The following is a 14,075-nucleotide window of genomic DNA, read 5'->3' as shown; positions in this document are numbered from 1 at the left end:
CACTGGTCTCCACCCTGATGAAAAGCAGACACTGGCACTAGATTTGGGAATTTGGGGATCCCTGGGAGGCAAAAATGCTCCTGGGAGAATGGGGTGAGCAGGCAGYTACCCAAATCCACAGCAAACACCTAACACACATGACAGTACCGGGATCAATCKCCAGCAGGGTGGTGAAAGATGAGGGTGACTTTTTTAAGCCCTCGTTCATTGAAAGCAAAGCCAACAACAAAAATTCATTTGAAAAGAAAAAGGTTGAAAAAAAAAAAAACCCAACTTTTCTCAGGAATCATCACAGCCCAGCGCCAAGAACAAGAGCCTGCCCCTGCATCAGCAGAGAGCAGGCGCGGGGCGCCAGAAGAAAACAGCTTCTCAGACAATTTGATGGGAAAGGGGCCAGTGAAAGCTAGAAGCTTATCTATAACCACAATAATTATCATTGTTGGCAGCAGCTGTCGAAGGCGAGCCGTCTGAGAGGAACGGGGTCACAGGACTTGCTGTCACAGGGATTTAAAGGCAGCAGCCCGGCGATGCGAGGTGACAGCTCGCCGGCCCCACAAGCGCGGCGCTGCTCCGCGCGGCTTTTGTCGAACCCCGCCGAGGATGTAATAAGTGTGAAGGGGGAAAAACAAATTCCGCCGGGAAAGGGACGCGCCCTCCTGAAAAGCAGCATTCATTTGAGGAAAAAAAAATGTTTCACGTCGCCTCGCTGGGAGAGAGAAATCAAACGAGCCATTCACCGCCGGCACAGGCGGAAAATGATGGAGAGAGGGGTGGATTTGAATCTGGCAAAACGCAGGACTAAAAATACACAGGGAGCAAAAGCAAGGACGTGGTGGGTTCACAGAGGAAGACACGATAAGGCACTGACATCAGCAAAGCGGSCTCCAAAAAGCAGAGGAAAAAAGCAAGCGTTAAAAATATTCTTGCGCTGCATTACAAGCTGGAGGAAAATCCAATGATCTCAYTGCGCAGTAATTTCTCCCAAAGCAAGGAAAACAGGCAAAAAAATAAATCTACAGAGAGAGATAAAGTATCTCACTGGCCGTAATCTTTCCACGCTGCGAGCCAGACAATGCCTGGTGAGCTCACAAGCGTCTGGGCTAAATCAGGGGCCAAGCCTGCAGGTCCTTTCGCATGTGAAAGTCTCCTCAGCCCCGCGGTGGCTGTGCTGGTGAGTCAGGAGAGCAGCTCCCAGCTGCCACACCAATCCCTTTGGAAAATTGGGATCAGAGACCCACTGCTCTGCCCAGCATTGGGATGGGCAGCTTGGGTGGGCAGAGGCAAAAGGGTTTGGCCAAGGATACATGGAGGCTGCTGGAGATGCGGGACTTGAGACTACCAAAAGGATGCTTGGGCTTTATCCCTACACTGCTCTTCCTGTGAGCCACTGGCTTCAAATCACCCAAAGGGATTTTGGGGAGAGCTCGATTGGTCCTGGGAGAACCAYGGGATGAACCCYAAAGCACTTCCAAAGCAGCATCTGRGGCAAGYCACTGCAACCTCAAAGCCACTTGTCCCCACATGAGGATGGGCATGGGAAAARCTGTATGAGAGGCCTGGGGACCACYYTGCAGGGCAAGTCTCTCTTCTCCCCGAGGAAATAACCCACAGGCAGGCAGCAGCCTCCATGCTGCCCTTTTTATGGGATTAATTACTGCCAATTCACTTCCAGCCATTGCTTTCTTGGAAGAGAAAGGTTTGCTGGTGAGATGAAATTGAGCCTTTTACTCAGCAAGATGTGCAAGCTGCCTTTGAAGTTGAGTGCTTGGGTCTGTCCCCTTCCCACTGAAAGAGCTATTTGTGTGTTTAACACCCAAAAATACACTTAAACCTCTGGCTGAATCACACCTAAACCCACTCRAAGCTCAGCCCACGTATGCCAGGAGCAGCCCAGCCAGTGCCCCAAATCCCATCGTTTTACTTGCTAATAGCTGCCTGCCACAGACATACTCATTTGCCTGCTGCTTTCAACTCTGCTTTCATCCTCATCCTTTTTTATTTGGACTTCTAGGAAGCACGAAAATGCCCAGAAGCAGCAAAGAGCAGAGGCAGCCATAAACAGGGCAGTTTTACCCCCAAATGAGGCACACGGCTCGCCGCACTCGTCGCTCTCGCTGCCCGCAGGCTGCCAGCCACCTCTGGAAGAAGCACCAGGGGCTGAGTTACCCACCCAGAGGGTTTTTTTTTCTGCTGACATCAGCCTCTCCAAGCTTTCTAGGGAGATAAATCAGCTGGGCTGAACAGACAAGGCACCATCTCCACTGGGAAGAACCAGATGGGACCCACGCTCTGGGAAAACACCGGATTCGGGTGCTGTGGCTGCAAGCTCAACCTGCAAGTTCCATCCTGGCCAGTCCTGGGTGGCACAGAAGCTTCCCCAGACAGTGGAATGAATATTTCTAAATTTTACTGATGTTGGAGTTTTTTTCCCCTGGGTGAGTCAGAAACAAGTAGCATTTTCTGCTGCTATTTGGGAGGTTTTTGCCAAGTAACTACACTTTCAAACTACCACCACCCGGTTTGCCTTTTCCTAGGATTCAAACTTACTGGTGCAGTTTATCTTGCCAAAAAAAGCCTTTTTTTTTTATCCTTTTGGCAGCAATCTGGAGATCAGATTAAATAGCAGGGCTGACTGCCTGGTGAGGGGTGTGAGGGAGGCTGTCAGACCAGCAGGGCAGCTGTAAGAGGGGACATCCCCTTCCCAAAATTCAGATGTGGGCAGCAAGGTCCTGGCCAAATTCCTGCTGGTCCCTGCTGCTCCCCAGCACTTCCCCAGCCCAGGGAGAMCCTCTTTAACCACCAGCAAAGAGCAAACAAAACCCAGGCTAAGAAAGATAAGAGGTGAAATCAAGCCACTTTCCCCTCCTGTGAAGGCTCTCTGGTATCCCATCCCCTSGGGGGCTTTCCAGGGACACTGAATTGCCACAGCTGATGGCACTGCCCCCTGTGAATCACACCACCATGAGGATGTAAGGCTATAGCTGGGTTCAGGTGTCACTGGCCCTCCTGGGATGAGGAGCACACTCAGGGCAGCTCAGAGCAGRGTATTGAGCATCCCAGAGGGGGAACAAGGCATTAACCATACCTGGAGAGGAGGATATTGCAATTCTGAGCTCTCCGGCCGTCTATGACTGAAAGCTCCTTGACTTTGTGCCGGGAGCTCAACGTGTCGTCGATGGCATCTTCCTTCTACGAGAAAATAAAAAGAAGAAAAGCCTGGAGAAGAGCCATGGAGCAGCAAGGACATTTAGTACTCCCAGCACACAGCAGAGTGATACACACAGGCCCTCATTAATCAGGAGTGTCACCACAGGTTAAAGCCCCTCGCTGCAACCGAAACACAGTCAGGCATTTCATAAACCAGAGCTGGCTTTGAAGCCACTGGTTAGAAATGTAAATATTTTCTCAGACAGGGAAGATTTAAAAATCTGCAAACACACGGGCGCTGCTGAATAAATAAAGGCGSGCTTTCTCAGCACACATCCTTGTGATACTTCACTAAACCCTCGAATGGAGTATTTCACTATGGGCTGCTGCACACACTGCTCCTGCTCCTCACCCCTGCTCCAAACATCTGTAATCACCCTTCATGCACCAGGCCTCCCCAGACAGCTAACCAATACAGGCTAGCACACTTGCAAAAGCTTTTTCAGTGAAATTCTCCCAAAGTGAGGGATTTGAAAGCAGGAATTGGCATGGCACAAGCACTTGCATCTTCTAAACTGCTTAAATACATTACCTTCGAATGAGTAGCAACATTGTGGTTATGGGCAAATGGGCACATCTACTGAATAGCAGTTTTGCAGGGTTGCCTGAGAAGTTCATGTTGCCCCAGGTTTTAATTTACCATATTGCATATTTTAGTAAGGTTAATCAATTAAAAGCTGGCTATTCAATCCTTCTGGAAGGAACACAATCTGGAGCTGCGAGGTCCTGCATGTTACAGATCCACACTGAATGTCCACGAGCATAGGGGACCTGGCACATGGCCACTGCAAGGGCTGAGAGTGAGCACTGAAACTCCCATTTTTTTATTCCTTTTCTTGTTTTAATGAAGAAACCCTGCAGCTATGAGAAGTGGGAAGAGAGGCAGGTGATGGAACGTGGGCCCCAAGTCACCGAGCACCAGCTGCCCCSTCCTGTGCTTTGCCTGCTCTGACCAAGCAGAGAGCTTCACCCCGTGAGTTTGTTTTCATCTTCTGAAAAGCAAAACTGCTCAGGGGTAGGAGCTYCTCTGTGTTCCACTGCATCTAAAAATCCCACTTCTGGACTCAGACATTGCATCTGACCTCAGGCCTGACAGCAGAGAGGTTGGGTTCTGCCTTACAGCCTCCCCAGYATCAACTTTGAAGCTGCTCCTTCTGGTGATGTTTGCACCTCTGATTCAATCCCATTTTTCACACATTAACCCCCCTCAGAAGAACCCCCTATCCCTGACCCCACCCCCATGCTCACCCTGCCCACACCTCAGTCCTGCAGGTGCTCACTTACCTGTCTGGAGCTACCATTCACAAAGAAGTCCTACAGCCATAGCAGAAGCATGGAAAAAGGCAGTAAAAAACACATGCAGTTCAGTGATCTCGGCAAAACCAGAGGGAGAAGAAGCACAGAGAAGGAAAAAGTGCAATATTGGGGGGTTTGGCAGCGTGGGGAGGCACTTGGGGGTGTCAGTGCCAAAAGAGGGGGGATGCAGGTGAAAATGTGGATTAAAGGATGTGCAGAAGGAGAGAGCTGATGGGAGAGGTGGCTCCATGAACGGGTCAGACCAAGGTCCATTGTGCACAGAGGTGAGCAGGGGACACAGGAGGAGGTGGGAGGATGCTGGCCAAGCCCTGCCACTGGCCCAAAGGCACAGCACTGCTCAGCCTGCAGTGCTGGGGGGAAAATTGCTGCTTCTTGCACATCTGAGGGACTGAAATGCCAACACGACTGCCAGGAAAAACAGGGCTTTTAAGTGGAAATAACGAGAGGCTCATCCCAGAGCAAAGCTGGCCGCAGCAAAACTTTACTATTTGCCACGGCAACACRCTCCCCCTTGARTTCTCASCCTCCTCCCTGCTGCTCCAGGGCTMAGCAGCCTGGCCCAATGCCACCCYATGCCCCACTGGCACYGTGCTKCTCCAAGGAGCTGGCTGTCCYKCTGKGCTCCMCACCAGACTGGARRCAGGTGCAGCAAAGCCAGCCCCACACATTTGGGGTCTTCCCTCCTCATTCTCTCAGCTGGGCTGTGCTGATCAAGAGCCTTATGGCAGAAAGTTTCTGGTTCAGTTAAGAGTAAGGAGCAGTATTTCATTAATCGACCTCTTCACAGCAGTCTCTTTTGYGGGACATGCAAAAAGCACACCCACAAGCTGCAGTGGTTATTCTTCAGTTTAACTGGTCCCCATTTAGGAAGCCTTCCTTCAATTTTGACCCTCAGACCTGCCCCATGATGCTCAGGCTTGCCCCAGGCTGCTGGAGAGGAGAAGGACATGGAAGCTTTCTCTGCAGTCCCCTGCTCTAGGAGAGGGAGGGMTCTTCATGCATCAAGATGGAGAAAAGGTTCACTACAAAACCCGTTCCTCTCTGCCTCAAWCCAGCTTCATCCCTGCCCCTTTCCCTCGCAGGAACCCTGACCCAGCCTCTGCTGCAGGATGGTGTAGGAGGAGGAGCTGCAAATGTGCTGTCATCGACCCCACTAACAATTCCCAGCCCTGCTGTCCCTGGCCAGGTCACTCTGCCTCGCACCGAGGARCTGGAGGCTTCACTTCCTTCATCCTTTTTTGGGAGCTGAATTCTTTCCCAGCTCACTCCTAAGCCCCTGGTTCAACAACACATATTTTTTCCACTTGGCCTTGACTCTTTGACATCACTCACCGCTGCAGGACCTGCCAGGGCTGCCCTGGCTGTGTCACTGCTATTTATCAGCATCACTCCCAGCCTCTGCCCCCCTGAAGACTCACAAGACATCCCTGACAGAGACACAAACCCCTGTGCAGTGTTAAGCTCTGACTGCCCTGGACTCACTTTTCTCCATCACTACATGCACACCCTCACACACAGATCCCTCCAATCCTCATGCCACAGCCAAAAAATCAACAGCTCCAGTTGGTTTTTCTGTAAATGCTGGCATTCTGCACAGCTGCAGGGCTGAGAGCTTCTCTGGGGACAGGGACATCTGCCAGTGCCTTGGCAGGGAGGATACTGGGATGCTCCCAGGCTGAGCCCCACAAAGCCCAGAGGGTTCCTGTCCTCCCCACATGGAAAGGGCTTTTCCCAAAAGCTGCAGAGCTCACTTAATAGCCTGCATTTACATCCCAGCCTGTGATGTGGGAAAAATATTTAAAGAGATGCTTAGAATTAAGTACATGGTTAAGCCTCGGGTCTGTGCGGTGCTTAGGGATTCCCAGGCACTCTGGCAACAAAAAAAACAGACAAATCCCAGCACAGGCAGCCCYACAACAGCCAGCTGGGGGGGATCAGAGAGCTCTGAGCACTGCTCACACCTCTGCCTGCTGTCCCCAAGCCCTGCTGGGGCACTGGACACACGGATGCACCACTGACCATGCATTTGCAGAGCCCTGGTTTGTTTTCGTTTGGGGCCATGGGCAGAGAGGCAGCTCCTGATTCCCCATTTCCCGGGGATATTGTGACTCAGGACAAGTGAGAGGCAYGATCACAGAACAAGTGGCTCCAGAGAGGGAACAGGGATGAGGAAACCCTGCTCGTCCCCTGTTTCTTCGTGACAGAAACCAACTTTTGCTAGAGCTTGAGAATGCTGTGAGTTATTACACCATTATTGGTTCATTGTGCCTCAGGACAGGCTGCTCACTCCCCCAGCCCCCCACCACGTACAAAGTGCCCATGTTTGCATGTGTTACAGAACCACAGAATGGGCTGAAGGGACTTTAAAGACCATCTAGTCCAACCTCCCAGCCATGGGCAGGGAATGTTCCACTGGACCAGGCTGTTTAGAGCCCCATCCAGCCTGGAACACCTCCACTTTCTCTCACGGAGCACAACCCTGACTGGCTGCAGAGCTCTCTCCCAAGACTGGGAGCACCCTGGGGACCTCCAGGTACAAAACCACATCCCTCAGGTCCAGGGAGATGTGTCCCATCACACAAAATGAAGCCTGGGTGAACCACAGGGAACTTGTGCCTGTCCCCAAGGGCAGCTCCAGCCCCACAGCAGCATCTCACAAGTGGGAGCTCACCCCATCTGGGTATAAGCTCATGTCACAGCTCTCCTGCATCATCTCCCTGCTCCTCCTGGCCCCAAACCTAACCAAGCCACTTCACCCAACAGGACCTCAGCCAAGCCAAATTATTTTTAAATTCCTGCCTGGCAATAATCCTCATCGCACCAGGTGACTCACGGGCTCGGGCAGGCAAGCCTGAGGGCAAACTGTCTTGCTGACACTCAGCTTTCTATTCCTGCAGCTCTTCCATCCCCATCCCTTGTCCTCAGACGTGCCCTCCATGAGTCAAGCTCCAAAAATGCCSGGGGAAAGAGACATTGCTGTGGTCACCTGTTCCCAAAACACTGGGGCAGCACGTACTTCTGGTGGCTTACTCTTGATATTTGCCCTGCTYTAATCCACCCTGATCTTTCCCTCAATTAGCCTCTGGAAGAGATTAAACTCTCATGTCTCCTAATGAGCTTATGGGTCGGGTCCACTCCTTCCCAGCAGAGTCACTCTAACGGAGCTGGCACGAAGGAGACAAGCTGTCCTCTCCTCCCAGGAGCACAGCCAGGTGTTCAGCAGGTGAACATGCTTTTTCAGCCTCTCTCCTTCCTTCTTTTCCTACCTTCTTGAAAAACTCATTGTTTTTACCCATTTTCACCCTGCCTGATGTAAAATAAGTACCTAATTTTCTTTGTGTTTTGATGCCTTCCAAACTGGGAGTATATTGCTTGAGCAGGAGATGAAAAAGCAGAGACTTATGCCTGCAATGACATTATTTTGGTTTGGGATTTTTGCTCAAAGCTCACATTTTGCTCTTGGCTCACTTCAAAAATAAAAGAGACCCACCCATGGTAGATGTGGGCAAAACTCAGTCCATCTTGGCCAGAGAGGGACAGAAATTTTCCACCCAATACAGACACATGGAGCAGCTGTTGTTAAGAGCAACCCAAAAATATTRCCCAACTGTGGCCACATCTGGGGGCTATTTTCATAACATTCCCTGTCTCTTTTTCTTTGTGTGCACATTTTTTTGGTGATCCATCTTCAGGATACACGTGGTCAGGTGAGGAAACAGAAAGACTGAGCCCCTCAATGCAAAGGCTCTGGCACATGGATGAGAGCATGAAGCAGATGAAGTTGATGTGGCAAACACAGCATTGGTATGAAACATTGATGGGAGATGTGTTTTGAGGCCATGAGTGGAACCATGTGACCCCATAATGGTGGCAYCTTGCCCATGTCCCCATGTCCCCACCCCGGGCCAGCCGTTACCTGCTGTCTTTGGTAGGCGGAGAACGTCCTCTCCAGGTCTTCGAGGTCCAGGATTTTGAACACTTTTGAGTCATCTATGCTGGTCCACACGGTGCCTGCCAGCTTGTTCTGCAAGCCAGAGGGAACACTGCAGGTTGGGCACTTTGATCACCAGCCAGCACCTCCACTCACGCTGCCCAAATTACTGCCCAGCTTACCTCTGGAAGCTTGGACCAGTTGAAGGATTTGAGGGCGTTTGTTGGCTGAGGGATGCTCTTCTTCTTGAAGGTCATGCCCAGAGGTGCTCCAAGGGGAGGCATCATCCCACCCAGGGGTGGGGGGCCAGGGGGAGGCGGGGGACCACCTGGAGGAGGGGGTGGGGGAGGCGGTGGGGGACAGACCCCAGGGAGTGGTGGGGGTGGAGGAGGGGGAAGAAGAGATCCGGGAGTTGGACAAGGTGAAGGGCCACCAGGGGCTCCTGGTGGCATGGGAGGTCCTCCAGGGCTGGCAGCACAGATGGCCCTCTGGGAGAGAARGAGGAGAGGTCAAATGGAGTTGGGGGACACCACCTAAAAAACACCCCCAAGCTGATTTTTAATTGTTTTAATTAAAATTTGGTAAACAAAGGAAGCACTCAAAGGCTTCAACACCCCTGACTGTTCAGTGCAAGCAGAGAGATGAAATCACCCCATCAGCAGGGACAGATATCTTGGAAACCCTCCCAACAAGCCTCTTTCTCAGTCCCCATACAGCTCAGCCTCCTGAAATCACCCTACAGCATCTGCAGGACATTTGAGACTGGGCCCACAATAGGCAGCAGGTCTGAGGTCTTACCCTGCTCATCTCATGGAGCTGTGCTGTGAGATCTGCCACTTGCTGCTTGACCTGYTTGTGCTCACTGGACTCCTTCTCCAGCTTCTCCTTCATCTTGTTCAGCGTCTGCATCATCTCCTCCTTCTCCTGGGCCTTGGCGTCACACTCCCGCTCCTTCTTCTCCAGCTTCTGCTGAAGCTCTGTGTGCTCTGAAATAGCCCCAGGAGAACACTTTTGGGTGACAAACTCTCCTTTTTGCCAACAGCAGCCCATGGTGGGGGGCTAAACCCCACATGGCCCTGCAGAGAAGCTGCACAGCTGAGAAAAGGGAGCCTGTGCTGTGCCTTAACACCTCATTTATAGCCTCTCTATGAAAAAATATTCTTTGCTTTTGCCCATGGTGTGATCTCAGCCCCTCAATAAGGCCTGTAGATTCATGTATAAATATATAAATACATGTACATGTTGATTGTTCAGCCAAGATTAAAGATGACACTCTACATTTCTCCATCACTCACCTTTTCTCATTTTCTCTGCTTGTTCTTTCCACTGTTTCACTTCATTTTCATTGACTAACCTAAAAGGAAAGGAGATGTGGCCCATGAGACAATCCTACCACAGCAACTAACAGACCATCACCAGCCAGAAACACAAATGAGTGGGATTTAAGGTGTCCAAACTGGTAACATCTGACAGCTCTGCTGTTTCTACCTCCAGCAGGGTTATGTAAAGTTCATTAGCAAACATGCAAAAAYTCCAAAATCTCAAGTACTGATTGCAAGTGCTGTCTAACAAAGGGATGGGCTTCATTTATAAGGTGGGGTGGGTGAGTCCTGGGAAGCCAACAGCCCCAGGGACACTGGTTTGTGTCCAGCCCAGGAACAGCAACATCCCTGTGTGACAGTGACRAGTAAGGAACGGTGACACTCAAGCACTCACATTCTCACAACATTTTTAATGTTGAAGTTTTCCAGGGGAGTGGCGTCGGGGTCCTGCCCTTTGTCACTCTGGATGACGATCTGCTGCACGATCCTGTCGAGCAGCAGCCAGTACTGGACAGTGTTGCCGCTTCTTTTATCTGCAGGGAAGGAAGGGGAGACACTGATGAGAGCAAAGGGGAGGCTGTGATGCCCCTGGGCTGCCAGGCCCCCGGCAGCTGTGGGTTTTCCTGCCTCTCCTGGGACTCACAAGGCATCTGGAGACAGTGGTGCAGGATGGACATAAAGTGCGGGTACGCCTCGCTGTGCGTCAGCCTCTTCCTCGTCAGCTCAAACATCTGAGTGGCGCTTTTGGTGTCGATGTGCACCTGGGGACAGGAGCCAGGCCAGGTCAGGACACTGCACCCACAGCAGCATCACCTGGAGTCTCAGCTCCACACCCCACGAGCCACCCCCACCCCAAACCTGACACACAAACCGGCCCCAATGCCCTGCGAGGGACAAACAGAGCTGTAGGGCAGCCAAAGGACACAAGGGTAAAAGCAGGTCTAGGACAGAGCAGAGCAACAGGAAATATTTCAAACCTCAGATTTTACCCAGAAACCACTCTTAGTCTCAGGGCACACAGGTGTTTTTAAAACCAGCTGTGACACTGAGTGCCGGTGTCTGAATTTGTACTCACCAGCTCAAATCTTTTGGCAAACTCCAGTTCATCTTCGTTTCTGAGCATTTCAAAGAAATCTAAGTGCCTGAGGAAAAAAAGGGAGAAAAAAAGGAAAAAAAATGACTATTGAAAGCAGATACAAATGTGACAATTAATAAATTACAGCCCGGAGACTGGCAGGGCTTGAAACATCTTCAGCCTTGACATCCTAGTCACAAGGAGCCTTTTGGGATGAGAAGAGGTGGATCAGGGCTGACAGCATCCCCTGGACCCCTGATGGTACATCCTCCCCAGCTCAACCCTATGTTAAAATGCAGCCAAACCGTGATGGAATTTCCTCCTCCCTGTCTGGTAACAGCAAGGAATTTCTGTAAGAGGTGTGACTCTCACGTGCTTTCCCCAAAGGCCAAATCCTGAAACCAGCAGTGAGGGCACCAGGCAAACATCACGAGTGGGTTGGGGGTCACTGCTCACCGGTCAAGGGTTGAATTTTCATGCTGTCTCAGTTTGTCGATGACTGGCTGGATCCCGAGCATGAGGAATTCGTAYCTCAGATGGAGTCTGAAATCCAGGCTTTCCTGAAAGGCACAGTTGTGAGGTCAGCACAATGAGGTGCACATCCTCAGAAAGTTCACTGAAATAAACACCCCAAATACACCCCAAAGCCTCCCTCCCCCAGAGCACTCACCACGCCTGCCCCCTGACTCAGGACAGCGTTGATGAAGGACATGATGGCTGTCTTGAGGCTCACTTCATCCCGGTACCGGCCCGTGCTCTTGTCCAAGTCATTGATCAGCGTCTGCCAAACACACAGGGTCAGTTCAACGCCCCTGGACAGCCCCAGGGCTGCACAAACACCAGGGACATAGGCAGGAACAACTCAGGATGCTCCTGTAACTGGTGCTGGTCCCCCCAGCACTCATTTGGACAAACACCAGCCCATCCAGGTACACTGCAGCCTCGCAGAGCTGTGATTCCAGTGACCCTGCACGAACCAGCATATTTTTGGCTGGCATTGCCTTAAATAGCTATTTCCTCCCTCTTTGCTCAGCCACAGATCTCATCAGACACAGTTCTGGGGTAATTCTTGAGTTTCTAACTCGCGAGCAGCCGTAACAAAACATTTGCAAGCAGCATTTAGGTATTCAGGAGGAGAAAGGGAGAGAGCTRCTGAATTTCAGGGGCTGAGGGGTGAACAGAGACCCACCTACCTGAAAACGAGTCCTTTCACTGGCRTATTTCTGGTAGTGCAGCATGGCCTCCAGTACCTTTTTGTGGCCCCCGGGAACCAGGCACACGGCGCCCATGATTTCCAGCACTGCCACCTTTGTCTTAATATTCTCGGTGCTCAGACTCTGAGCGATTACATTAATGCTCTCCAAGTGGGCCAGGACGTGGGCCCGGCCCAGGGAGTTGTTCATTAGTGCTTTTATACATCCAATGAGCGAGGTATGTATTCGAGACTCTGCTGTCTCATAGTCCATGCTTTTGAGGAAGTTGAGGATACACGATAATCCGTCCAGGTCGATGAACCGGGTCACGAACCTGCCATGAAAAGGGGTTTTAACTTCAAAACAAATGCTAAAGGATTGTTTTACCCTCAAACAGGGYTGTTAATATAAACCCAGAACCTTCTTAGATGCTTTTTCTTGGATAGCAGGAAGCCTGAAGGACTCCTGTGGTCCAGACACAGGGATGGGGTTATAAAAATCAATTTAATTGGTGGCTGGTAGGCAACCAGGCACCATCTGCACAAGGTTGCTCAGAGTGAGGATATTTCAAAGAGGACCAGCTAACCCAGCCATCAGCACAAGTCCCAGGATAGAGACTGGAAGTTTGCAGTCACACTGAAAAAAATACCAATGCAGTCTTAAACCTCACTCGAGATCAGTTCTGGACTGGCAGAAGATCCCAAGTCCTCACCAGCTGCAGACACCCCAGTGTCAGCCTTTCTGCCTTCTGCGAGCCCTCCTGCCTCACCATCCACACCCTTCTCCTCCCCTAGGCMAAAATCTCCCATTTTGAGGGGATTTCTGATTTTTATGATGACTTACAGCACCACTGAACAGAATACAGACAGCAAACACAGGGCAGTGCCCCAGGCAGGCTCACCAGAGCAGGCAGACACCACACTGCACACACTGCTGAGGCATTTTAGGGCCCCCCTGCCCAGGGCCATCCAGRCTGGGTGTCCTCAGCTTTGGCAAAAGGCAAAGCAAGCGAGCCAAGAACATCCCAGCACTGGGATGATTTTAATTCGAAACAAGCCATGCTGATGCGCAGCAACAAAAGGGGTAATTGCAGGCTTGGGGGAAACTGCCTTCTCTGCTACAAAGCCTGCTCTTCTTCCAGCCAAAGTCAACAGGAAAGTTGATGTGCACCTCCCTGGGTGCAAAAGTAGGTCCAACAGGTAAAATCGTCTACAGAGCCTGCTGCATCCCTCAAAAAACACTCAAAATCACTTTTAAGGATTTTGCAATGTTTCATGGCTGGGGAGCAGCCCTGCTCACTGCAGGGGCCAGCACCCACRAGGTCCAGGTGTCACAGGAATCAGRTGSTCACYCTGGACCCYRGRAATTTCTTACCAAGTATCACCACCACAGGTGGAAGAGGGAAATGTATTTACAAGCAACAGTAAATTTCAGTTTCTTTCATAACCAAGAAGGGTCAGGCATTTCCTAGTGGAACATATTCCCATCAGAAGATGTCACCTGAGGCAACTGAAGTGTTGCAGATGTGTACATGCAGACACCAAAGAAAATGAAATTAGGAAAATCTACAGATATTCAGAAGGAGTCCCAGCCTTCCTTTATCTTCCCCATCAAAACCTCCAAGCAACATTYTTTCATTTCATAAAAGCCTGAAGATTCATGTAACTTTATTCCCTTATAAAGAGCAAAGTAAGATAAAGTTGAAACAAAGGGCCTGGTTGACCAATAAAAATTGCTGTTTCTTAAAAAAATAATAATAAAAAAAAAAAATTAAAAAAAAAATTAAGGGTTTTTTACATTCTGTTCCAGTAAGAACAAAGGAAAAATTGGAAAAAACACCAGAAGTTGTCTGATTTGCCTGAACAGTCGGGAAGATTCTGGTGGCTCTTGGTCACTAAAAGGGCCAAGAAAATGGAAGAAAATGGAACAAAATGACAAAACGTGACATAAAAAAAAACCTGTTGGTGAAACAAAAAAAAGCAATTAGTGCCTCAGAGTCCTGGCCTCCATCATCCTGAGCAGCTCCCATC

General features: G+C 50.5%; 1 protein-coding gene across 3 annotated transcripts in view; it reads right to left on the bottom strand.

The window, feature by feature from the left end:
* The window catches only part of DAAM1 (dishevelled associated activator of morphogenesis 1), an 87,974-nt gene that overhangs the window by 12,806 nt on the left and 61,093 nt on the right, over positions 1-14,075 (bottom strand). For all 3 annotated transcript variants that reach the window (XM_057381248.1, XM_057381246.1, XM_057381247.1), the window contains exons 7-17: positions 12,046-12,379; positions 11,523-11,633; positions 11,309-11,412; positions 10,853-10,919; positions 10,421-10,538; positions 10,172-10,310; positions 9,751-9,809; positions 9,254-9,441; positions 8,638-8,943; positions 8,441-8,548; positions 3,086-3,189 (exon numbers count right to left, since the gene is read on the bottom strand). In XM_057381248.1, coding sequence (XP_057237231.1) covers positions 3,086-3,189; positions 8,441-8,548; positions 8,638-8,943; positions 9,254-9,441; positions 9,751-9,809; positions 10,172-10,310; positions 10,421-10,538; positions 10,853-10,919; positions 11,309-11,412; positions 11,523-11,633; positions 12,046-12,379 — 1,638 coding nt within the window. The remainder of the gene's footprint in view (positions 1-3,085; positions 3,190-8,440; positions 8,549-8,637; positions 8,944-9,253; positions 9,442-9,750; positions 9,810-10,171; positions 10,311-10,420; positions 10,539-10,852; positions 10,920-11,308; positions 11,413-11,522; positions 11,634-12,045; positions 12,380-14,075) is intronic.

Source organism: Malurus melanocephalus, unplaced genomic scaffold, assembly GCF_030028575.1.
Source record: "Malurus melanocephalus ecotype Western Australia unplaced genomic scaffold, MMel_1.1 scaffold_502, whole genome shotgun sequence".
Taxonomy (NCBI): domain Eukaryota; kingdom Metazoa; phylum Chordata; class Aves; order Passeriformes; family Maluridae; genus Malurus; species Malurus melanocephalus.
This window is presented reverse-complemented; position numbering and strand designations above follow the sequence as displayed.